Source organism: Piliocolobus tephrosceles, chromosome 12, assembly GCF_002776525.5.
Source record: "Piliocolobus tephrosceles isolate RC106 chromosome 12, ASM277652v3, whole genome shotgun sequence".
In the NCBI taxonomy this organism is placed as follows: Eukaryota; Metazoa; Chordata; class Mammalia; order Primates; family Cercopithecidae; genus Piliocolobus; species Piliocolobus tephrosceles.
Genome location: NC_045445.1, coordinates 6,103,919 through 6,130,430, shown reverse-complemented (window position 1 = coordinate 6,130,430; position 26,512 = coordinate 6,103,919). Strand labels below are relative to the sequence as shown.

The 26,512-nt window shown below is 38.8% G+C and overlaps 1 protein-coding gene across 5 annotated transcripts in view; it reads left to right on the top strand.

Annotated features, from left to right (window-relative positions):
• The first annotated feature begins 6 nt into the window (after window positions 1–6).
• AFF2 (AF4/FMR2 family member 2) overlaps window positions 7–26,512 on the top strand; it is a 508,006-nt gene continuing 481,500 nt past the window's right edge. For all 5 annotated transcript variants that reach the window (XM_023202728.2, XM_023202727.2, XM_023202724.2 and 2 more), the window contains exon 1: window positions 7–419. In XM_023202728.2, the coding sequence (XP_023058496.1) occupies window positions 373–419 (47 nt within the window). In that variant the 5' untranslated portion in view covers window positions 7–372. The remainder of the gene's footprint in view (window positions 420–26,512) is intronic.

Below are 26,512 nucleotides of genomic sequence, written 5' to 3'. Positions count from 1 at the left end.
CTGCCCCGGCCGCCCCCGCCGCCGCCGCCGGCCCGCAGCCCGCCAGGCGGGCGGCCCAGCCCGCCTGAGCCCGCAGCGGCTGCCGCCGCAGCGTCGGGGCGCTGGGTGCGCGGGCTACCGCAGACCGAGCGGACCCGAGTGGGCGACCAGGCGCTTGCCCGCCCAGTGCCACTGCCGCCGCTGCCTCTCTGGAGCGCAAGACCAGGCATCTCCAGCGCCCGCCCCTGCTGCCGATGCGGCCCGCACACTTTTAGCTGGGCGGGAGGGCTGGAGAGCCGGGGCGCCGAGAACCGCCAGCGAGCTGCGCCGAGAGTCGCGCCGACCCGCTGCGATCAGGCACAGGCGCCCACCCGCCGCCGCCGCCCGACCGCTATGGATCTATTCGACTTTTTCAGAGACTGGGACTTGGAGCAGCAGTGGTAGGTGTTGATTTTTGCCTTCTCCTTTGATGAGCGAGTCTCCTGGCGAAGTCTGAGGTTTTCGCCTTTGTTAAGAGGAGCTGGAGCTGTCGTGGGGGGCGCCCCGGACTCCCTCCCACTTGCTCTCAGCCACCTCTGGCCCCGGCGGCGCTGACTCCTAGGTCGGATGCCAGGGTTGGGGGAGGTGCGGGAAGAGGGAGGGATGCGGACCCTAAAGCGTCGCTTTGCGCTTCAAGTCTAAAGAGTTGCATTTGGCTCACATCGAATTCGGTGCCGCCCGAGAGCTGAACCGCACGACCTCCCAGGAGCTTTTCTCTCGGAGCGGCTCGCGGGTCTGGCCTCCTTGAGCCCCGGATGCCGCCCGCCCGAAATGCCTCAACTTTCCAGGTGCCCAACGCCCGCGGCCGGCCATGGGGGAAAGGCAACGGCCAGGTGCCGCCGGCTGCCCTCTGCTTCCTTGGTGGCCACCGCCCCCGCTGCAGCCACCTCCATCCCTGCGCTGCGCGGCGCGCACACCTTTCCTTCTGCCGACTCAGCCCAAGTTCCCTGCACTCCCGGGTGGAGCAGCGGCTTTGGGGGCCACCACGCAGGGGACCTTGGTTCAGGGCCGACTTCGGCGCTTGGCTTTCAAGACTGAGGGTTTTCGGAGTTGGCCCCCAAAGTCCGCAGCTCTGATGTCAATGCACATTTAATTACCGGCTGGACCCCCGTCGGCCTCCCACTGGGAGGCAGCCGTAGTTTTTTGTAATGGGCATCCAGCTCGGATTCAAAGGTTGAGTCAGCTCTTCACAAAACCCTAAACTTGTCGCTGAGACATTTTGAAAGATGGTAGAAAGGTGACTGGGGAGCTGGAAAGTTGTTACTGTTGTAGAGATGTGCGTGCGCGTGTGCATAAATACTGATATACATATCTATTAACTTTTCAAAAACTTCACCTACTACAAACATTATCACAGTTTATTTGTCATAGTATTTAAACATATCAGATTCCCCCCGCAGTCTAAGGAATTAGATAGGGAGGGGGCGCAGTGCTAACCGCTTAAAATTGCATTCTTGGTTATTGCCTTTTAAAATGTATTTAGAATGATCTGTAGTACCTACCAATAGTGCGAAATCTTTTGCAATGTTAAACTACTAGCGGCCGTTGGTTATGAATGCTGTGTATTTTTACAAGGATTTCCCCTGTTGATGTGATATTTTAGGCAATTTCCTTCTTTAAAAAAGGGTCATATGCTTAGCCAACAGCTTCATTATGCCAATCATGCCTCCTTTAGTTGCAAATCCAAGATAATCAGAACTTAAATACATTTTATTTCACAGCAATTCCGGATAAATCCTTGAAGCACAAATTATGCTGTATCAGTATTAATCTATAAGGCGTTTTTGATACCACGGTTTTATCAGCTCTGTAGAAATACATCGTTACATTAAAAAATGCTGTTATTTGAAAGTAAAAATTACAATAAAATTATTGCTCAATTAGATATTATGCTCCTGCACACAGCCTTTACTCTGCTTCACTAATTTATTTTGCAGACAACTGATAACCGTAGCACTACTATTTGCATACAATTTGCCTAATATATGGTGTGGGTTACATCGTTAATTTAACAGACATTGTTATAATTAATTTCATGGGTATAGGTCAAATGTTAAACATATACAAGGTATTAGGTTTTTAGAAACATTTTTTATATTAATTCCGGTTTAATCTTATGCATATGCAATTGCATATTTAAAGGGGATGGACTCTTTTATGTTTGATTTATTTAAAGAAAATGATAGGCTCCCTCACCCCTGTGGGAGGCTTTCTTTTTCTTATCTTAAGGAAAATGCAAAACCTTTTTTTCCTCCAGATCCCTAACTGAGCCACATCAGTTAAGGAGCATAGACTTGGACACTTTGAGAATATTATGTGAAATACTGATTACTTAGTGTAACGCATCTGCATAAATCAGTCTGTCCTTTCCCTCCGTACATGATCCAGGAAAATTTCTCCTTCTTACTGCTCATGAGTGGCACACTTCGTTATGCATCTCTGTTTATAAACATTTGTAATGTGGTTGTGCTTCTGTGTTTTATACAGCTCCACAGAGAAAAGGAACATAAATGTGACAATAGTGGGTGAACTAAAAAGCTTGACATTGTCTTGAGTGGAAATGGGTACCTTTCCCACTTCTCTTTGGAAGTCCGGAGCATGCCAGTTACATGTTCATTATATGTTTACGTGCCTTCCTTGGGAGTAAATAGCTACTTAAAGTGATGGCCTCCACTCCCCACACCCCTAACCCCCCAGGAGGGCCAAGAAAGGAAAAATGACCAGCAAAGTTAACGATCTTATTTGCCTTTAATTTATTCTTAACATTCACTTGTGGAGCAGTAAGCTCTGAGCTATCTCTACTGCAACCCTAGATGTCTGACAGTAAATGGATCAGGACAGCTTAAAAACAAACTCATTTTCCTAGACATAATGAAGAAAGACTTTACATATACAGGCATATGTGTTATTTGCAAACATTTGACTGTAGCAAACAAAAAGTATGTGCCCATTTATAAACACACACATTTGTTAGGACAAATGTAAATGGAAAGGATGGAGTACTAATGATGCTGCAGTGTGCATGTTACGGGCAGTGTTTGGGAATGCTCACATGTCTAATGGAACATACCACTGGATTTCACGAACTGCAAGAATAACTAAATGGGTCGTGCTCTGGACTCGATTAAAGGGCCAAAGCTCAAGTTCTTTAAGATTCCTGGATGAATGAGCAATGTTCACCTGAGTTTGAATTTAATACAAACCATTCTGTGAAAGAAAAAAGATGGCACAGATGTCTGTCTGTGTGCATGAAAGACATCACTTGCTCTTAAAGAAAAAGATAAATTAAAAAAAAATCAAATTTCTTCATTTAAATCATTCCATAGACTTGTTTTTGGTAATCAAGTAAATGAATTATTGAGGTGACTGAAGATCATGTAATGATGTCATTAATCCCCAGTTAAGGGGGGGGGAAGCAAATTCAGAGGGCCTACAAAATGTACAGCCTTTCAGTTCTGTAAGCACCTCCCACCCAGTATTGATTAGTTATCGCTTTGTGACAGGCCAAGGTTCTTTGTGGGGATGCTTACCTTTCCTTCGTTGGAAGGAAGGAAAGGAAAGAAAATAAAGAAAATACAGAAAGGGACACATTCTTAAAAATAAAAAAGAAAAATGAAAAGAAAACCACCATGATAGCAAAATCAGAACGTTCAAAAGCCTAGTTATAATTGTAAAGTGATTGTGACAGTGGCTGGCTTCTCACTGCAAGGGACAGCATCAATTGTTTGTAGTTTTTATGTGATGTCTCACAAATAGCCTAATTAGAGGCAAGCTTGCAAACGGGCAGTTATACAGGAAGAGACTTAAACTCACTAAACTGTTATATAAATAGAAAGTTCAAAGGTCTGTGTGGGGCTGTCAAGGCTGAGAAGGGGCCATGTGTCGGCCAGGCTTCTCCTCCTAGGGTAAAGGCAGCCCCCAGGGCCTGCCCCAGCAGTCCAAACTGCACTTTCCCCAGTTTTCTTCGACCTTGCGAGGGCGGGGCAGTGCTGCAGAAGGGGCGGGGGGCTGCTTTCTAGACAAAAGTGAACTGTTTCAGCTCCAGCCCGGCATGGCCCATGCACTGCAGCAACCCGGCTGCCTCCTCCTGTTCTGTGAGCACAGGTCTTCTGAGGCCTCGTTAGCTACAATCCTCCAGAAGAGCGGAACAGGACTGTTTATGGATGGGAAGGTCTGGAGATGGGGGGACACAATCTTTGCCAACTTGGAGATGCTAGGGCTGTGGTGGAGTAAGGGGAAGGGAAGTCCTGTTTTGAATAAGGCCTAGAGATTCCCAGCATTTCTTGGTCTCTACCTCCATCCATTTATCTTTCCCCTTTTCCCTCTGTGGTCTCTTAAAAGGCAGACTGCCTATGGTCTGTTTTCTTTGCTAGTACAGTATGCATTCTCCCGTGTGTTTGAGCATTCATTCAATAAACCATTTGGGGTTGTGTTTCTTAAGGGAATGTGTGGGTAGGAGAAATTTAAGTTGGTGCAATTCACTAGTAAGGTCTCCTCCGCAACTCCCCAAACCCTCCAAAGAATGAAAGCTCTCAGTAAATCTTAAGAGGCACATCTATTGGACACCGAAGAAAATTATCTCATGGTAGAAATCAGTTTAATGATACATGAATTGTTTTGCTAATGATTCAGGCAAGCGTTTAACAACTTTAAAATACACAAATCAAGATAGAAAATGACTGCCTCGAAAATGAATCCATCATTTATAGACATAAATGAGATTCCATACATTTAAGCATCCTGTAGATGGATACAAATTATATTGTATTTAAACAGGCTAATTATTATTGAATAGAAATGGTTTTAATATACTAACCTTTAACATGAAGTAAATGCCCATTATTCTTAGCTAAGATTATTTTTGCATGCAAAATTTGCACTTATTTAACACAATTTCAAAACTGTAGAAGTCCAATGAAATGGCCTTCTCTGGAACAATTTAGAGCTATGGCCTTAAGAGCTTGTAACTGTAGGTCATACCTCAAAGAGGAAAACTGCCATATACTTGATTAACCTGTCATGTAGACAAAACAATTTTTGCTGCAGTGACTACAATTTTTACTTGTAATTTTGTTTTCCTTTTTCTGATTGCTGTGGGATAAAGAGAGATTTGAAAAACTTGCTTACTGATAAATGGAAATAAATGTTACTGATTAAAGAACTCAAGACCAAACTTGAAGAAACCTTTTTGAGTGTGTGTGTGTGTGTGTGTGTGTGTTGTGTGTGTGTGTTTCACCTGTGGTAGAACTCAACATTATCATTGCTACTATAATTTGAATGTTTACTCTGTGCCACAAGCTTGGACTCAATTCTGTAAGGACTCAATTTCGTTTAATCCTTCCAACAACTTTCTGAGATAGGACCTGTTATGATCCCTGTTTTACAGATGAAGCAATGAAATCACACAAGCACTCACTCAGTGATGCAATCCAGGTTTCAGCATAGATGGAGCTGACCCCAGAGCCTACAGCATCAACAACTGACATTTTGTCTGAACCTTTCCAACATGTGGAATGCTGTTCCACATGCTATCTCATTTGATCATTGTGACTTAGAATGTTCAGGTGTTCTTGCCATTTTATTGAATGGCAAATTCAATCTTAGAGAGATTGTGTGACACATGTAAGTTCACACAGCCTGTTGGTAGTAGAGCTTGCTCAGAAATCCACATCTGCCTATTTCTAAGTCAGGTGCCTTTCCACAAAAGCTCATTGCCTGTTATTTATTGTGTGGGTCCGAATATTTATTTAGCTGCCACTGAAACAAATGGATTGGATTGTGTATGTTGTACTTGTGGAAAAAATCTGTGGAATTACCATGTAATTTGACCAGCCCTGGAACTCTGCTTTTTCCTTTTAATTAGAAAGAGAGCAGTCTATATACTGATACAATCTCTTAGCATGTCATTTATGGAAGCCCCTTTCATGAAAATGTGAGAATGGAAAATCATATCATATGCGATTTTCCATATATATATGGAAAATCATATATACACACATACACACACACACATATGACAAATCTCAGGTCCATTTAAATCTGAATGCTCAAATTTTGAAGATTTGATACTTGAATATAAAGAAGACCATGGTATACTTTTTGGCTCATTTGGAGCCTCAAAACTGGAGGTGGGAAGTTGGTAACATTTCTTTCCAAAGCTTTCTAATTTACCACTTGTGCTAATTGATTGGACCCTCACAATAACCTTAAAGCTTTGTTAGGATTGGTATTTTAGCTTCATTTTGTAGATAAGAAAATGGAAGCTCAGAGAGGTTAACTTACTTGCCTGAATTTACACAGTAGGTGAATAGTCTTAGGATATGTGTTTGTTGCTCTTTTCGCTCTATCACCACTGTTGCATTAAGTTGTTAATATTTAAATATCCACGTTGCTTCCTAGAGAATAGTGTGTCACCCTCTGGCATCATTTAGCACGATGTTTTTCCATCACAGGTACTCAATAAACATCTGTTGATTGATGTTACAGTCACATTCAACTCAAAGACTGTTCCATGCAAATGCAGGTCTCTCTCAAGGATAGTTGCTTAGTAAATCCTGGTGATAATACTGTACCTCTGCCTGTGTGATTGTATATTAGTTATTTGTAATTCTTTTCATGTCTTTTAGCCAGTCTGATCTCTTTTGCAGAAAATAAAGAGAATAACCAATGGTTACAGAAGAAGATTAATAGGAAAAGGCAAAAACAGTATTCATGTAATTGGCATGAATTAAAAAATAGAATTTCTATGAATTCCAAGTTATGTTTAGCCCAGAAGAAAAACAAGAGGAAAGAATATCTTTTAAGGTACAGCATTATAGGAATTAACGGACTGGTATTGTGTCTCAATCTGCATTGAGAACATTAATAAAGAATGTGTAACAAAAATCTGAGGGAAAAATGAGTGGTCGGAGGGTTGGGATTCCTCCAGCTTTCCTTGAGTTTCAGTCTTTATGACTTGTATTTCATGAGAAGGCTGTTTTTCTACTTAACTGTAGCAGATCCACACCATAAATTATCATGACTGTTAAACAAAGGTCCAGCCCTAGGTTCTTCTAATGTAAAACTTTTATGTTACACTTTAATGAGATTTTATATGCATGTTCAAAGCAAGGCACACTTTACACCATAGAGAGGGTGATGCTCTGAATTGTTGAATTTATTTTAAAGTAAATCTTTTAGATGACCTTAGCTCCTAACATCTACCTACTTACTGAGCTCAAAAAAAGTTGTCTGAGAACTGAAAAAAATGGCATGATTTAAGCAAAGCTGACAATAGCATTATAGCTAGAACCTGATTTTGATTATGGATTGCTTAGTTTATGGGATGCTGTTTTTCAAATATACCTGTGTATTTTGCTTCATTTGAAAAATAAAATCAGCTAATGTTTCAAAGTAATCTTTGATTTGGATCTTCAGTACGTACTTTCCCTTATATGAAGGTGTAAAAGTCACACTTTGAGGAATAAGCTAAGGAAACAAGCTTTATTTTCATTACAAAACCAAAATCACTCATCTGTTTATTTTTCCAATGTTTCTTTTGTTGGAGAAATAAAAGACATTACTTCCATCCTATGAAGAACAGTTTGTTTTGTTAGATTTCCAAGTAAGAGTTCTCTGCATCATCTACCATCTTCAATGAAAACCAGATCTCAGTAGCAGATATTGGTTCACTTGGTGACCTTTATTAAACCATTTTCCTGGAGTCAGTTTTTGTGTTTTGTAGGCAATGTATCTCCTGCAAATAAATAGCTTTGAAATGGTTTCTTTTTTGTATAAGTAAAAAATCATATGCTACTTGTCTTGTAGTGGTGCTGCAATTGAAATCTCAGCTTTAACAATCACTGGAAGAAGTTGTTTGCTAAAAGTGTGATGTCTTCTTGGTGTTTGGGTTTCTAGTATGGTTTGATCAAACCAACCAAGCAGATGGAACGTGTTGTTATAAGGTCACTTTAACCTTTAGACTATGGCAATATGTACATGACAACCTGACTATCTGTTGAACAATGAAAAATGCAATTACGTAGACTTTATTTCCCCAATCAGGATGTCAGTCAACTAATATTTTAATAAATTATTTTTCCAAAGGACTGATTGTTTTCATGCCAGGTCGGCACAGCCACAGTGACTAAATTAGACTCAGTGTGATTGATGTTTCTGATGAAGTGCCATGGAGAGGTTTCATCAATTCGCTATTATTTATTTGCAGCCAAAGTGCTTGGCTTTGGTGTGTAGACGTTAATCAGTTCCTAGAAGCTGGAGTTTTAAGGCTGGAGGGCCCCTTTGAATCATGTGATCCAAACTCCTCATTGTACAGGTAAGGAGACTGAGGCCCAGGATGGGAAAATGACTTGCCCAAGGACATCCAGTCAGTAATTGGCAAAACCGGGTCAGGAGCCCTTGTACCCTACTTCAGTACTTGTCATCTTTCAAGAACTGTTTGTATTGCCTAGCTACTCTGTGCCCAACACTTTGCTAGTCAGTCATTTTTAGGGAGAGATAAAAGGCCCATAGAAGATGACCTCTGGCCTCACAGAATTTACATTGAAATGTGTAGTTAGCATTAGGGAAATAGTATGACATGGACTGTAAGTAAAATAGGAATTCTGGGAGAGAGAGAGAGAGAGAGAATGCAAGCTAAGTAGGCAAAACAATCCTGGTCAAGGCCCATGAAACTCTTTTATCAGTAGTAGTACAGTTCAGAGTGAAATGGAAATCCAGAAATTTTTATTGTTTAGGGGACCAGGAGCATTGAATACTAAACTTAAGACAATTGACTTTGGACCCTGAATTATCTGGTTTGACAATAGCTCACATTCATCACATAATTGCCTGAGTCCTCTTTTGCTGTGTGAATGGAGTATTCTCATTAACACAGACCAACATTTGCTGGGGGACAACCACAAAACTCTCACAAGAAGAGTTTTGGAAACATTCATGCAAACATTCTTCAAAGAAATACCAAATGAAAATGTGTTTTTTTTTCTGAAATAATTGAAACAAGTGTTTGTAAATTGGTACAGTTGCTGGCAAAATGGCCATTTTTCAAAAGAAGTGTATATTGTACTCTTGAGATGTTCACAAATACATTGCTTCTTTTGCTTTTTCTCCTTTTCTAAAAATGTAATTAACTGTTTTGTTTGTTAGGTGTGTACCAACATTTTACCATCAGTATTTCTTTTTTCCTAAAAAGTGAGTTGGTGCCTTGGTACTGTGTGATTGGTGTTGGCATCTGTGTTTACGATTAGCTGTTTGGCCACCAAGTAATTCTTTGCCTGGCTATGTCATTGTGCAAATCTCAGCTCTATCTCGGGAAGCTGCTAGGGAGCAGCAAACCTCCTGCCTCCTCCGCCCCTCAAACTCCCATACTCCTACCCAGTCTGTTCAGAGGCCTCTCCTCTGTGCTTTCATACCTTCCGGAGCTGACTTCCACCTGGGCTGGATCCTGCTTTCTCCCTTTCCCGACTCTTCCCATGCACCTTTGTTGTTGTGAGTGATGAGAATGTGTCTTTTATTTTTGTGTTCCCAGTGCCCGGCCCAGAATAATGACCTAATGCTGCCAGTCCCGAGTGCAGCGTCATTCATTTATTCGATTCATTCAGGCACTATGCTAGCTCTTCAAAATATTAAATCTAGGCGAGAAGACCTAAAAGCAGTATTAATAATAGTAATAATTTAAGCTAATAATTAGAGGTAACATTTCCTGTGTGACAGGCTCTGATTTGTGTTATCCTATTTCTTTATTTAACAGAGCAGGAAACTGGGACAGAAGGGTTCAGCGACTTGCCCAAGGCCATACTGGTAGTATGTTGCTGAGCTGGAATTAATCCACAGACCATGTGAATCCTTAGCTTCTCTGCTAATCTATAAGGATACCTAGGATAGATGCTATAATAGCAGCAACCGCTGCTTGTGCTTGGGCTCTGTAGTAGACTGGACTAATGAGGACTTTACCACCCATCCTTAGTATTTACAAGTTGGGTTTAAGTTCATTACCAAATATGAGGCATGACTTTCCAGATATCTACTCCAACAAGAGACACACAAGTCTGTTCCTCTTTGGTGTAAGTGGCAGATTCTGTGCTTGGGAGGAAAGCATACTCGTCCATAAGCCTGAACTTAATTCAAACTTGACAAGAATGTGAGCTCATTAAGGGTGGAGAGTTTTGTTGGTTTTATTCACTGCTGCCACTGCAATGCTTAGAATAGTGTGTCGTGCACAGTAGGTGCTCAGTTATTTCTTTGCTGAATAGGTAAATGGAATGATAGACAAAAATCTGCTTAATACTTTGTGTGATCAAATTTTTGAAGAGATAGCTCAAGAGGTGTAAGAATGAGGACCAAGAGAAGTGCTAAAATCACGATGAGCAGACAGGTGGGTATAGGTAGGTGTGTTGCCTTGCCTTCCATACATACTTTTCTGAAATAGGATGCTTATAGAAATGTTATAAATTAAATGTTCTTTATGTGCATCTTACTTGCCAGGAATACTGTAGGGAAGTCTTTGTTGATGAGCAAAATCTCTCCCAAACAGCCCTAAACTTATCAGATTTGTATACAGCATTTTTAGATTCTAGATTTTTGTGTACAGCATTTTCTTGTCATGACGTATACCTACATTTAATATCTGCAACAGTGCTTTAAGGGTAATTGTGCAGCCTTAGAAAGAAAAAGGTGTAGCAACTTCTTACCATCCCTGAATTGTAGCTTTCATCTAGTACAAAGAGGGGGAGAACAGACCTTCAACATTTGCTGTGTATTTTTCTCCACACTTTTGTAACATTGTCTCCTCTTAGCTAGATGCCTTGTTTGCTTAATAGTTCCTGCTTTGGAGGCTAACCTGGGATTTGAATTTTCCTAACATACATTTTTACATTGAACACATTTTCTATTTATGTCTCTGGAGAATTCAGATTACAATTTCATACCAAGGATGTGCAGAAAAGTTTCCATACGTGCTGATTTTTAAGAAATCTATAAGATAATTTGGTAGGGAAAGAGGATCCGCATTTACAGAGCATTATGGCATATACTTTACAAACATCACCTCATTGAACAAGGACCCTAAAAGATAAGGGTTTTCAGCCCCGTTTTACAGACAAGAAAGATGAGGATCAGAGGGGTGCACCCTTGACTTTCTCAAAGTCACATGATTAGCCAACAGCAGAGCCCCAAGTTTCTTGGACCCAGAGATCACATCCCTTCTGCTATAACCTGCCTTCACAGAGTTGAAGATGAGCTGATAATAGAGTTTGTTGGGTACCTTCAATGTACTAAAAGTAATCTGGAAAAACACCCCTGAATATTATTTTATTATCTTCAAATTGCAAAATTAAAGGTGGCAGGATGCAGGTCCGGAAGAAAGACGGAAACATGAGATGACAAGGAAATTTAGGAAATTTTAGTGGGAGTGAAACACCCAGCCAGTTAAGTGAACCAGACTTTAAGGTACATACTAGGAGGACAGACTGTAGATAATTAATGGGTCTTTAATAAATTGGGCCTCATAATCAGAAATGAAACTTATCTGAATATTAGTTACAAATCCAGAAACAACTCAAGAGCCATGATGGAGCTTATGAAAAAATAACAGTTAAAAGTTAACTATATCTCTTTTGCTACAATTAGGCATTTCGGCCATTTAGTTTTGAAGTTCTGTAACAGCTTAAACTTCAACAGTGCAAATGTATTCAGACTGTAAGTGGTAAAACTTCCTGTCAAGAATGATGAAGGCTGTTTTCATTGTATTCTGATTAGCATCATACTTAGAAATTACAATGAAATGCCAATGAGCACTCTAATGCCATTGAAAAAGGACATCCATGACACACGTCTGCCATATATACTTTGGTAAACAATTGCAGTGACTCATATACCTTGAACAAAAAACAGAAATTTGATCAACCTATTTCAAAAGGCTTGAAAGTTAAAGCGAATTCTAAATGTAGATTAGTAGCAAATGATGACAGCTGAGCCAGCATTACCTCAGTTGATTAATTTATAAGGATACTGGTCAATGATGTTACCCAACAGCTATGCATAGTAGAATCCTAATGGGATCTGTCTGTTAAAATTACATAAAGTAGGGCATTTGATTTATTTCATAGTTTCTCAGAGCTCAATTTTAACTTCATACAAATAATGCATTAGTCACCCAGGATAAATGACATGCTGAATACAGTTGTGATTTTGTCTGCTTCTCATAATCAGATTTAGCAAAGGATTACATCTGTCTTCGTAGTTTATTCCTATCCTAAACATTTGTAGGTAGAGTGGGATCTTTTCTCTTGTTTCATATCTCATTAGATGACATCGGACCATCCAGCCCTTTCCCTGCCTCTGGGTTTATGGAGTGTGTAAGGAAGATTCCCTGATTTAGGGGTAGTATTAAGACCTACCACATCAAATAGAAGGGTTTAAAAACATTGCTACTCTAAATATATCATTAAGAATATATCACTATCTATCTATTTATATATTGCTGAACAGTTTTATTTCATTTTTGAGATTTGGTTACATTCTTAAATCTGGAGTACATATTATTATAAAGCAAATTCAGTAAAATAACACTTAAATCATTCAAATGCACTAAAGCAGGTGAAAATGGGGGGATCACCAAACTTTGCCTAAGTGCCTATACTCCAAATCATCATCTCCCTCACCATTGACCCTGGGGTTGGGAGAGTCTTTTCTTTGTGTTGTGAATGCTGCAGTAGCTGCTCCAGGGATGTACATCTCTGAGCCTTACGGTGTCAACCCAAATGTGATTTCAATGTCAAGACCTGGCTGACTTTTACACTCTGATCACCATTATTTCTGTCTTTTAGTAGCTTCATTGCCTTAATGGAGGATGGAAAGGTGAGTTTGCCCAACTGAAAAACTTTGAAATCTGTTCGGCCTACACTTGCACACCAAAATTAGAAGAAGGGGGAGGTTTTAAATTTGTGGCTGGCTGGAAATATGTGGGTTTATATTTTTAAGATGTAAAAAATATGATTAGGAGAAAGTTCTCAGAACTCCGTGGACATCATGTAACTCTTAGAAAGTAAGGTAAATGATAAAATATGGGATACGTTTCCTTAAATTGAACATAATCATAAAAATTCAAGGCAAAGCAACATATTCTGCAAAATTTATGAGATTTGAGGGTGGGGGAGAGTTTGCAAAGCTTGACAACCTCCAGTGCATCTGACCTGGCACATTCCTATGGGTAATGAGAACCTTATGGGGTGCTGGGCCTTGGTTTTCTTAGGCAGGGCCTGCTCCCCGAGGGTATCGTAAATGATACGCGAGTCGGGAACTTCATGGCTCATGGCATTTCTCAGGGGTATTTTAGTTAAGCTGTCCCACCCAGCGACAGTGGCAGAAGTTGAGAAGAGGGTCCACTTATAAATCTTTATTGAACTTTAATTAATTAATTATTTGCCATTGTTCATAAGAATTTGAAAGGAAAGACATATTGAATGACCGTGCCTATCTGACTTTATAGAAATGGTCCAGGTTCTTGGGGTTCATGTGACTTTTATTATTTGATAGTCATGCATTTGTTTAACAATGGCAATAACCAGAAAACCACAGAAGTGTAAATACCAGTCATGAAAAGTTCAATGCAAAGAGGGAAAAAGAAGAAGAAAAAGTGCAATGCCAAAGTTAGGACTGTTTCTTCTGGTGTTTTTCTTATGTTTTGTCTTCCCTTTTTTTTTCTTTCCTTTTATTCCCACATGCCATGAAAGTTTGGAGTTGGCCACAATCTGATTTGTGAACTTGGGCCTTCCGTTGTAGGATGTGTAGGGTGGTCAGTCACGAAATGTGTATTTGTAAATATGTGTTTGTTCAAAAAAGTCTTACCACCCGGATTTCCTGAACATAGTTCTGATATAGCTTTATTCTCAAAGGACTTCTAGCAGTGATGCTACATTTTTGTGGTGACAGTTGGAGGCAAGGAAATGTCCAAGCTGAATTGGTCTACTTGATGTTGATCCTTTAACTATGAATGTTTACTGCCTTCCCTGGGAACCTGGAGCTTAGCCGACTTTAACAGCCATAGAAGATAAGCCTGATGTTACTTCTAAATACACAACCCTCAGTTCTCTATCACCTACCCTCCTCTTTCACTATCTTTTAAATTCCTGACATTTATTCATATAAACAGTTTGGTAGTTACTGTTTTATTTGATTCCTTGAATAGGTCTGACGGCATTTGGAAAAAGGCAGTTTATGATATGGGCATCATGATCTTATTTCACTGTCGTCCTTTTAATTGTATTACTTACATCTGATAAATTTTCAGATTATTTTCTACCCTTTATTAGTGATCTAGGATACTTATGGCAGTGTTTTGAAAGGTGAGAAACACAACACTGCTTTCTGAATTTGTTCTAAAGACTATGGTGCATTTTATGAGAGAAATGTTTAAAAGGTTGTTATGAATGAGACAGCCTACACTGAATGAATGAGGAGATTGGACAAAATGAAACCTTATTTTAAAGGAAAATAAGCCATTTTTACCTTCCATAAGTTTACTTTGAAAGGGTAATAAACAAATTGTTTCCTCACTGGAAAAAAGGGAGGAAATAACATATTCGGGAGACAGAAGCCTTTAATATCTTGCAGGCTGTTTTATTGTATTCTGAATTTCAGGTCCAAAACTGTCATGGCTAATGTAGATTTATGAACCATCATTTAGAAAAATCCGGGGAGCCATCTTGCATTTAAATTGTCAAATTATTAGACCTTAATTTTCAATGAAATAAAAAGACACTAGAAATTCTGGGTGTTTTGCTTTAGCTAATAAAGCCATACTTGTTTCTATTTCCAGTGTCTTATTTCCAGTAAGCCTGAATTTTCATAGACAGACAATGGATAAACAAGCCTCCTTAGCTTTAGTACTGATACTTTGTACCCCTCCGTTATTTATTAACTGGACTCTTAAGGCCCTCTGTGAGCTACATGTTTTTCATAATGATAGTCTCCCATTTAAAAATAGAATTGTAAAAAATCATAAAAGCTATAATAATATAAAAAGAAATGTGATCAATTTTTATGAATCAGTGTGAACTAATTTCAGTGGTGTGCAGGCAAAATGGTAAATGCAGCTATGGCTCAGTTCTCATGCAATGTATGATGTGTAAAGAAGAAAGGAGAATCTACCATTGGTTCTTTGCAACGGTTGCTCCTGTTGCAAAGAACCAGCAGTGGTATAGAATCTTAGAATTCATGTCCCAGCAGTGGTATAGAATCTTAGAACTTCAGATCTGCAAAGGTCCTTAAGGGGGATGAGAGCGAGGCCAGCCCCTTGTTCAGTCTGCCCACAAGTAGTTATCCAGCTTCTGCTAGCCAAAAACCAAAAACAAAAACATGATGAGAACGAAACTACCTCCTATGGTAGCAAATTTCTTCTTTTTTGGATAGGTCAAAACAAATTCCATTGTGTGTGGGCAAAGAAGCTTTCTTTGAACTTCCAGCCCTTGGTTGCAGTTCTGCCCTGGAGACCACACAAAATAGTCTAAGCTCTTCAGTTCACGTCAGCCCTCCCAAGGTCAAAGGACAGCTTGCCTATCTGTGTTCACTGTGTTCTCATTTCTTAGGGCAAAACATCCCAAGCCAAGCTTGGAGAGACTTCAAGAAACTCTGTCTAGATATGCAGGTGGGAGGTGGCTGGGCCCTAAAGGCTCTAACTCTATTTTTAGGTTAGATAGAGCAGGGAGAGGCATCTTTATCTCCTGCATATCAACTTTTTCAAGGGAACTTGGGCTGAGAAGCAGATATTCAACAGTCTTTTCCCAGGAAACACTCCTCCGGATATCCCCTCCAATTGCCATAATATGAGAACCCCAAAAGATCAAAAGGTTAACAGGAATGTTTCCAGGAGGAATCAAATAACTAATGTTGAAGCCTGATGCTTCCTGTGAAACCACACATCTTTCACTGTCACCATATTGGCATATACTTGGCAGATGACAATGGCCCTCAGAGTTGGGCAACTACTGCACATCAGACACTCATCTGAACGCTTTCCATACACACACTATTAATACTTCCAGTAACCTTGCGAAGTGGTAGGCAAGCTTATTGCCATTTTTGTGATGGGGAAATTGAGGCCCAGAGAGGTTGAGTCACTTGCTTAAGATCACATAAGTAGCTAGTAGAGCTGGGATTTGAACCCTGGCACTGTAACACTGAACTGTGATACAGCTTCTCAGAGATAAGTCTTGAGATGTTGCTCAACGTTGGCCCCCTCTGAACAAGCTACTACTTGGATGCTATGAAAAGCCACTCTTCTGGCTGTGACCATCGTTTCATCCTGTAAGGGGGAGAGTGGGTCCTAGTATTATTTATTCCACTCTGATACTACGTCATCGAATAGCTACATTCTCTTTGCAGTCTATTTGGTAGCCGAGAACTAGCTTTGTGATGAGTAAACTTTTAAGTATAGTGCCTCCTGAAGAGAGGAATGGTCATTCATTTATTCCTTCATTCAACAAATATATTCTGGGTGTCTACCATTAGCCAGGCACTGGGGATATCATAGTGATATTTGTGTAAATGGCCCCTGGAGTCAGACCATTAAATACTAAAAGTAGAACAAGCAGTGGGCAAAAGTCCAATGTTTTTCTAAGATGCCACAGATCGTATCTGAAAATCCTTCTGGTGGCACAGATTGTGGCACTTTAAGATGACAAAAACAGATACCCATTGCCCAGTCCTACCCAGCCTTCTCTTCAGTACCACGGCCCAGGTTGCTTCATGCTAGAGATTTATATGAATGAGATCAGCATAGGAGATGGAATTGGTCAAAGCCATGGCAAACCCACTTCCAATGAAAGGGCTTGAGTCATCTGTCATATAAGGAAATGCATGACACAGAGCATCTGGCTTTCTTTGTGGCTGCCAGGATGCCAAGCAGACCCAACAGTCCCTTGAATGATTTTTTGTGTCTAGTACTCATTTTTTTCACTTGTACAAGAGGCATCTTAAGTCAAAATCTAGCCCTTAATACATTGTACCACATTGTTGATGACTGCAACCTTTCAGTCATTATTCAACAAATCATTTCTTGTACTACACTATTGATTAGTTATTATAAAACCCTGAATTCAACTGTACAGTATTGGTTCTTTTTGCCAAAGGAACTCTAAATTAGAAAATAATTTTGTCAAATACTATTGTCACAGCTATTAATGGGGCATCCCAAGATGAATAGTTTCTTGCTACCAAATATCTTTTATAAATATTGCGTTTAAAATTGAGACTCGAGATTCATCTTGATTTGGGGGGAAAAGTCTATTAAAAGGACTTTATATTCCATTTTGCTTTGGTCTGGTCTTGGCATAGGAGTGTGGATTTTGCTAATAAGATCAAACAGAGCCAGCTGTTTTCTTCCAGAGAGCCACCTTGACTATCCGTGTGGGTGTCAGATGACAGCCTTTGTGGTGAGAAGTTTATTGTATTTACTTGGGCGGTGGTCTGTAGTGCTTCATTGGCATAGTGTCTCACTTCTGCAAGAGAAGTTATCCACGACCATGGGTCATTTACTGTCTGTCAGGTGAGACATTTATAAACCAATGTCCTTTGTGCTCTGCCCTGAGCAATGACCCCACATATGACTGAGCTTTGATGGAGAAAGGAAAAAGTGGTGTGTTGTGTTTGGTCACTTTCCACTTGAGTGGCAGTTACCTGGTAAAATGTAAGGTGGAGGAGTATGCATGTCTTGTGTTTAAGCAAAGACTGGATGACCCTTATTAGGAATGTTGCAGAAGGAATTCCAGCATTAGATAAAGGTTGAACTAGATTACCTTTGAGGTTGTTTCAGCTGCTGAGTTTTTATGATGCTTTAAAATCCTTTAGGAGAAAAGCTGCAGTGTAGGTCATAGGCTGTGAATCCTAAGCTTGAAATTGTTGGAAAATTTTGCTCGAATCAAATCACATTAAATTCACTTTAAATTTTAGAAATATATAACCTACAATATTTTGTCTGTTGTTGGTTGGGGTAAGGGGGAGAATAGGAGGAAGATTATTACAACATAAAATACAACAAACCATGAAAACAACATCATACTTCAAAATTAAATTTTTTTCCTCAAAAAATTAAAAGGATTGGGAATCATTGACCTATATATAGCCTTATTTTTCTTTTTGGCTCATTTGTGAGCTCAACAATTTGAGCCTATTAATTACTGTTGCCTCCTATTGGCATTTTAACGGCACCTTATATAAATAGAGGCAGTGAAGCTAGTTGCTACTCTCCCAACACGCCCCATTTTTTGCATTTCTGACTTAGTGCAGGGACCCATCTCCATTTGGTTGTTGGCATGCTTTTTACAGAAGTCAGTTAAGTATTCTTCAGGTCAGAAGTGAGATGTTAGCATTCTCACAATGAAGAATGTATGGTTTTCTCTCTCTTATCTACTCCCTTTCTGTGTGTTTTTAAAATAAAACCTAAGCATCTTATTTTTCTTTGTTCATAGAATAATGGAATAAATATTACAGTCTTTGAACACATTCTTAGTGAAATCACTTGCAGCAATTTCTAGTGTTTGGTTTGTACTAGATATCTCCCACTCATGTAGACATGAAAATAATACGAAGCGGAAGAAACTACAAATGAAAAAAGACAACCAAAAAGAGTGTTTACAAATTCAGGGAAGAATCTAAAGTATTCTTGTGCTTATGCATTAAGGGCACATACTATGCATGTGTCATCATTTAATGACATTAGAATGTGCCATTCAGAGACCCGAGGAAATAAATTAATAAGAATGTTTACCTGTGCATATATATAGTATGTATATAATGCATGCATATGTACTTATATACACACTGTATATACACACATATATACACAGATATAAAAACACATATGTAAGCTAGTTGTAGAGTCTAGGCTTTTGTGAAACTTAAACTCTTAAGATATATGGTTCTAATACCCCATCCCACCTCTCCCCACTCCATATATACAAATAACCTTTCTTACTCCGTTAGCCTTTTGGTCTGGTTGAAGGCTGTTTTGTCTAAACATATTATGACATTTTGTTTTAAACATTTTTTAGAATAAAATAATTAATGCTAGCTGCCCTGAGCATTTGTGCATTTAAAAGTAAAATAAAAGTATGTAAATCTAGTTTACATCTGAGATGTTTCAAAGAGGGACTTTAACTATCTAACAATTCAAAAACATACAGAATCCCTTAATATCCAAGATGGACACACCCAGCTGTATTCGGGGCCTGCTGCTTGTCTAGAACTATTTTCAAATGCTTTTGGATTCAGTGAAACCCCAAATGCATATTGCCTCAAGTACTTTTTCCCTCTTTAACTTTGAGACCCCTGTGTATTTGGAGGGAAATGAAATACATATGTTTCTGATTCATTTACACTCATCAAAATGTTTTGTGAGAGCATTTGATGTTCCAGAAGCTTTTGTGAATTTTTGAAAATAAACTTTTGCAAACCTTCCTCACCACTCTCACTGCCACTTTCCATAAGAAAGTCATATTTAGCTGAGGGTAAACAAATTGAAATGCCCAACAGGGTTGAGTTCGATTCTTTGTAGCTTAGGCAGAGTGTTCTGGGGGCTCCAGGTGGTAGACACCGGGCTCCCACGCTTTTGTGCTGGCGTAACTGGGCTCAGCAGGTCGCAATAGTCTTCTGGTTCTTCTTAACACTAGCCCAGCTGTTCTTTCTTTTGGATGCAATAGAAAGAATTTCCAAATAGATTTAAACGGAACAGAGAATTGACTCCTGTAACCAGAACTTTCATTGAACTCTTTGTAGAAGAAAGGCCTTGATCCTTATTTGTTATGTGAAATAAAATGTCTTAAGTGGGAAGAACTTCCATATCTCACAGTGCCTTTTACTTCAGACATTAGAGCTGTGTTTATAATTTTAATCGTTATATCTACGGTTCCTTTTTTCAAAAAAAAAAAAAAATAAGGAATCTGATATACAGTAATCAGAAACAGTTTTGATCAATCTTTTCCTTGTGGCTGGTGGCTCTAGCCTTTTTTGTAAAGTAATTTGTTTATGCTTACAATTACAAAGCACTCTAATAGCCTTATTCTATAACGACCCAGACAGGGCCTCTGAGAAGAAGTCTTTGTGTGGAAGTCAAACAGTTTAGTGGAGCATAAAGACGGCAGACATTGCCAAGGCCAGGAAAGCCATTTATCAGTGCACGGCCTACTATGCACTGAAAATGAACTTGGATAGAAGCTATCTTAAGTCTGCTTCCTTCTCACGGGGGTTTGGCTTGATGGAAGCAGGCCTTCAGGGTTGCAGTCATATCAGTGCGTCAGTGGGTCACCAGGTACCATTTGCATGGAGCCTCTGATAATGTCACTGTCACCATTCTTGCATCCTGTGACAACACAGAGGACTGGTCAATTACAAACCCAAGAAAGCCTCTAGTAATTATTCAAATTCATGGTACATTCAGGTATAACTTACAAACTGAATGTACCACATTCAGGTTCCACAGCTACCCGAAACAACAACAACAACAACAACAACAACAACAACAACAACGACAAACCAGATGCTTTTGCCTTGATCTTGCAAAAAAGTTATCCTAAAAAATAATATGTCTACCTTTGGTGGTAACTAACACTGAAGCACATTTCGTGGGAGGTAGTTTTGGTTATCAAGATATACTTCCCCTCTATCTCAGAAACCTTAAGAAGGTATTAGAAACAAATTACATTGCATAGTTTATATATCCATATCTCCAAGGCTTTCTATATGTCAATAAAATGCCAATCATAAGGTTTGTACTGATGTGAAAGTCAGGGACAAAATGACCACCTAACTTCTCAGTTGAGACTACATGGAATTACGTATGAATATTTCAGATAAGATCAGATCTGATCATACACTCTTATTTTTGTAGCATGCAAGTGTGTGGATAATGTGTAAAAAGGAAGACATAAGTCAAATGTGGTACATCTGAGACTCTCTTGCACTGAGGTTGAAAAGGCATTGCATCCATGAAACAGCCCTTATGCCGTCCAAAAGCACTGCTCCTTTCTCCTCAGTTGCATCAACTTTCTGTGGAGCTCATACCATTGCCAGATTAGGGCACTCAACAGGGGCAGAGAACTTCAAATGAAACTTCTGCCACAGTTCAAGCATTTGTCACCACATTGCCAGTGAGCCAAAACCTTTCCCCTTTGTGCTCATGGCTAAACGAGAATACTCTCACAATCTCCCCTGTTGTTCTTTTTCTAAGTGTGCCCTGAAAAAGTTCTGATGCAAAATAGTCAAATCATGACTGTTACTTGCTTGCCACCTGTCCTGACGACAAGAGGAAACATGGGTTGCACCTACTGGACCTAAAGTCTTCACTTCTTCTCCAAGGATTGCAGGTGCACAGTTCACTATATTTAACTATGTGGGCTGTCCCAGAGGGGGCTTGTGCATGCATTTGCATGGGGCAGAATGATCAGCTCTTGCCTCCAGTCCACCTGGTGATAGGGACAGTTTCACATTATATGTGTATTTTCGGGAACATTTTGTGTTAAGAGGTGAGAGTGGACTTTCTGGGCGTGCAATTGTTTGTTTATGGAAAGAGGCATTCATTGTGTCTACAAAGCAATAGGGAAAAGGCTTTGAGGGAAAACTTCAGTCCCTTCCTGCTTGGGGAACATGCCGTGGGAACCTTTTAAGTTTTCTATTCACTGTGTTACTGTTCTAGGTCTGCACTGAGTGGGAGTTAAATTTTAAATGCACATCAGGTCTTTGCAAAGACTTTTAATATACAATTGCTGGTACAGTTGCTTATACAATTGTACAGTTGCACAACAATTACTTATGATTGATGTGTATTTAGATTGACTTTGGCTAGGCAAGAGTGGTACCCCAAAACCCTGTTCCAGTTTTGAAAAAAACTACTTTATTAATATATTCTTATCTTGTTGATATTGTCATAGTTATACGTTCATTTCTTGCAACTAAAGCCCTCTGGCACATTCATTGATAAACTATTCCAATAACTTAGTATAAAGATCTGCTCTATGTAATCACACACATGGGCATGCAAACACTAATAAAAGGAGAAACCGAGGCAAGGAAATCATGCAAATTTCCTGAGGTCAAATTTTGTATTGTGCTAGTATTGAGAATACATCCTTGAAAATGGAATTCAACTTCAGTGACTAAAACACTTGCTCTCTGTAGCATCTTTGCAAAATGTAGGAGTGATATATATGCATATATATCATCTTCATTAAGAGGAGAGTGAGATATTTATGGTAGCTGCTAATGTTAATACCAATTTTCAACATTAATAACAAAATGAGCAGAATGAGGCCAATAGATCCAGGTCCTGTATATGACTAAATTTATTTATCTTCATTTCGAAGTGAAAATGTTAAATCAATTGCATGATTTCCTTTGAATTTGTAATAATGACATTATAAAGCATATACATGCACGTATACCCCATTCATGTAATTAAACAGATTCATCAAACATATTGTTGAAAAATCTTGGAAATGTATGGGACAGAGGATTAATTAACTCAGAAGCATATAAACTCTAAAAAGTTTGTTAATCTATTTTCATTATACATATGCTCTTCCATGTACGATTTGTGACAGCTTAAGGACAGATGGCCGAGTAATTTACAACTCTGACTTCAATTATATACCGTGTTGTTCAAATGAAAATAGCTCTCTTGCAGCGCAGATAGAGATGTTAGCAACCATTTATAAGAAGGGTTTGGAAATTAGGGTGAAAGACAAAGCCTGCTTTGTTTGATTTCATGCAAAAAAATTTAGAATGCTTGTTCATAAAATAATTTCCAAATATTAGTCTTTAGTTCTTGACAGTTTTAAAATTGTGCAAGTGTAAAAGGAAATTATAACTGCTTTTCTTTTCTCTTTCATGTAGTTCATAGCAGATATTTCAACACTGTCGCTGCTCCAGAAAATCCTTGGATCCAGTTCCTCCAGATTGAGAAAGGAATGACATACTCCTTAGGGTAATCATGTAGGCAGGGATGAGAATGGTCAAAGAGAGAATTCTGTGTTTTGACTTGTAAAGGCACCCACTCCACCCTAGTATTTTCAAAGTGGCTCTTAGATGTCAGGCAGTATGATTCTCATTCAAAGCGTGGGACACCACAGAAGAAACTGCATCTTGCCACTTAAACTTACTGTTAGCACTTCAGTGCTGATGTACAGCTTTGGTTGAAGCCTCTCTCTCTCTCTCTCTCTCTCTCTCTCTCTGTGTGTGTGTGGTTTGAAAATTGTATCCCCCTTCAGACTGTAACCTAGTCTTTTAATGTGCATGAAGAGAGTAAAAGTAAATATATGCCCCTATAGAGAAAAGGAGGTGATTTATTTATTGCTTTTCCATTTTTAATTTGCCCATTCTAAATAATGTTCCAGAAGGATTTGTATGACTTAATACTTTCCAGAAAAATTCTATTTTTGTAGGCTAATGGTTCAGTTTACTTCTCATTTCTTCATTGCCTTTCAGAAAAGTACTTCCACAGGAACGTAGCATTAAAATTTGCCTTTTCAAATATACCATATGGAATTCCCAAAGGAAATATTTAGTCCAGTCTCACTCATTAATTTGGCTGTAGAGCTGGGTTCTCTTCCTCTCACAACCCCCTTCCCCAGTTTAAAACATTTTCATAAAGTCAGAAACAGAGGAACTAACAAGAATCTCTGGATCCATTAACATTCAGACATGTAGAATTTCTCAGAATATTCCCATCGTAAAGAGAATGTAGAGGCAACATTTGAATGGATGGCATTATGTGTGTTTCAGAAGCCAGGTGTACAGAGCACTTTTCCGTACATTTTATATCTGAGTTACCAATGCCTCATCTTCCAGAGAACAGGCTGTAGGTGGCATGTGTGTCCGGTGACACTGAGCTTGCCTTCCTTTACTAAGGGCTTTAACTGCCACATCACCATTTGGAGTCATGACTTATAAAGTACTCAGTCTTCTTTGTTGACAACTGTTGTGGGCACCTCTCCCTTCAAAGTGTTCTTAACGAACAAGTTTTGAGAAATGAGGTCAGTTGAATTTTCTAATAGTTTTGGAATGTAAATTAACTGTACAAAAAGCTTCAACTGCAGTTCTAATTGTAGCTTGTTAAAAATGAAAAGCAGAGATGTCAGAATTCTATTAGGAAAAAATAATTCTAGTAATATTTTCCTGCTATATTGACCCTGCTAATTGTATAAAAGTAAGTACATTCAAAATTTAACTTATGTGTACGTGTGTGTGTGTGCATGTGCAGGAGAGAGACACAGGTGTTAGAGCTACCGGTTTGCTGAAGTAATAACTTCCCTTTTCTTCTTTTCTATAACCAAGCATAATATATTAAGAGAGCTTTGACATCACATTTAAAGTCTAAAATCCAGCCAATGTCAATATTATATAGCAAATATTGACTTTAATCAAAAAGGTCCGACTGATGTTAAAGCTTATAAGAACAAAATTGTAACACTTATTACTAAATTACCACTATAGGAATATGTAGATGATCATCTCACCCCAGTGAATGAGCTGATTCTCAATAGATAATGGTCCCATTAGTCAGATGTTATCATTTAGCTTATCTATGTTACTTATACATAGTTTATATTTAAATAACCAGAATAGAAGACTTCATAAATACACATTAGAGTTTGGGCTATAGACTTCAACACTATCTATCTATAGATAAAGCTATAAATAGATGAATATTGAATATAGTAATTGAACACTTAAGTAATTTTATAGTATCATTAGAAGGAATGACAGTTGAGCCATTAATTGTAAGGATTTGAAATGTTAGAAAAAACCATTGTGAAGTTCACAGAAAAAGACAGGAAGAACATTTTAAACATCATCTATTTTGGAGATAGAAAACAACATTTGATTTCATGTATATATAATGTATCCCATAGTAGGGACCCAGTGTCCGTAGACTGAGATAACATACAAGAAATCTGGCAGTTCTGACTGCTCTGTGTGCTCAGGACCTCCATAGGGTACCAGGCTTTACCAACTTCAGGACTTCCACTAGTCTGAGTAGCCAAGGCACACCCGTCACAGCTCAGAGAGACACATGTTTAGGTTTGCTGAAAACACCTGCTTCTGAGAGCAATCATAGTGTAATAGCTTTAACTCAATAAAGTGATCTTCTGTGAGCAAGAAGATCAGTTGGCAGAAATGGAATAGGAAATGTGGCACAAAAAACTTGGCACTCCACTATAAGAAATAACTTTACCTTTGTTAATTCATTTAATCGGTGAATTCTTACGTATTTAATGAGTTATAATCCACTACTATCATTTATTTATTTATTGCTAAAATTTGAGATAATTTTAGATTCATGCATAGTTGCAAGAAAGAATATACAGAAGTCCTGTGTACTTTTATCCAGTTTTCCACAGTGGTAATCTCTTGCAAAACTATGGTACAATACAACCTTGTTAATTTTTTTGATGCACAGATTTTCCCAGACTTGACCAGTGGGAGGTGTTTCTAGCTGGCTCCTTTGTCCTTTTGATTTTTAATCACCTCCTTAATTTCTGAAACAAAATACTTCAGGTTCTTCTGGTACTTTTTCTGCTTCAGCCCCAAAATCATTTCTCTTAGGAGCCTAATTTCTTTATTGGAAAATGGTACTTATAGAATAAGATATAGAACAAAATGGCATTTATAGAAAAGGGGATAGGTATACCTTTACTACCAGAATGCCATTATTTCTAGGCCATCTCAGCAAATAGAGCTAGGAAATATATACACGTATGTGCACATACACATACATGAACACACATCTATCTCTATTTCTATGTCTGTTCATCTGTATATACAGTATGTTAAAATATCATGAGGTTATAATAATCTCACCAATTCCAATAAAACACCACATTCCAGTCTTTCCCCTTTTCTTACCAGAAACTCCCTTCTCTAAAATTAAGAAATTTAGCTCACGTGATCCACAATACACTTAGTTATTTGCTCAATCCAAATGTGCTAACCCCTACCACTGTGAAAAATCAATTCAGGTAAGAGTCATCAATGGATTGTAAAAGCAGTGGGTGAAAGTTTCAGGAGTAATGATAAATTTACGTAATTTCTAATATTTCCCTACAAAATATTTATTAATTGCAAGGGGAAGAAGTAGCAAATCGGCAGTGGAGAAACCTGGCAGACACCACCTTAAGCAAGTGACCAAAAAAAAAAAAAAAAAAAAAAGTCAAGATAGTGAAAAATAGAACTGGAGAACTGCTCCAGGGTAAAGGAGGCTAAAGAAACATGAAAACTAAATTCAAGGCGTGAATCTAGATTGGATCTTGGACCCTTTCTTTTCTTTTTTCTTTTTTTAAAGTATATTATTGAGACTATTGGTGAAATCTAAATAAAGTTTGTAGATTAGATAACAGTAGAATATCAACATCAATTTCCTGCTTTTGATAATCATATTGTAGTTATATAGGGGAATGTTCTTTTTTTAGGCAATACGCAATGTTGGTTTTACAGGTAGGGGGCTATC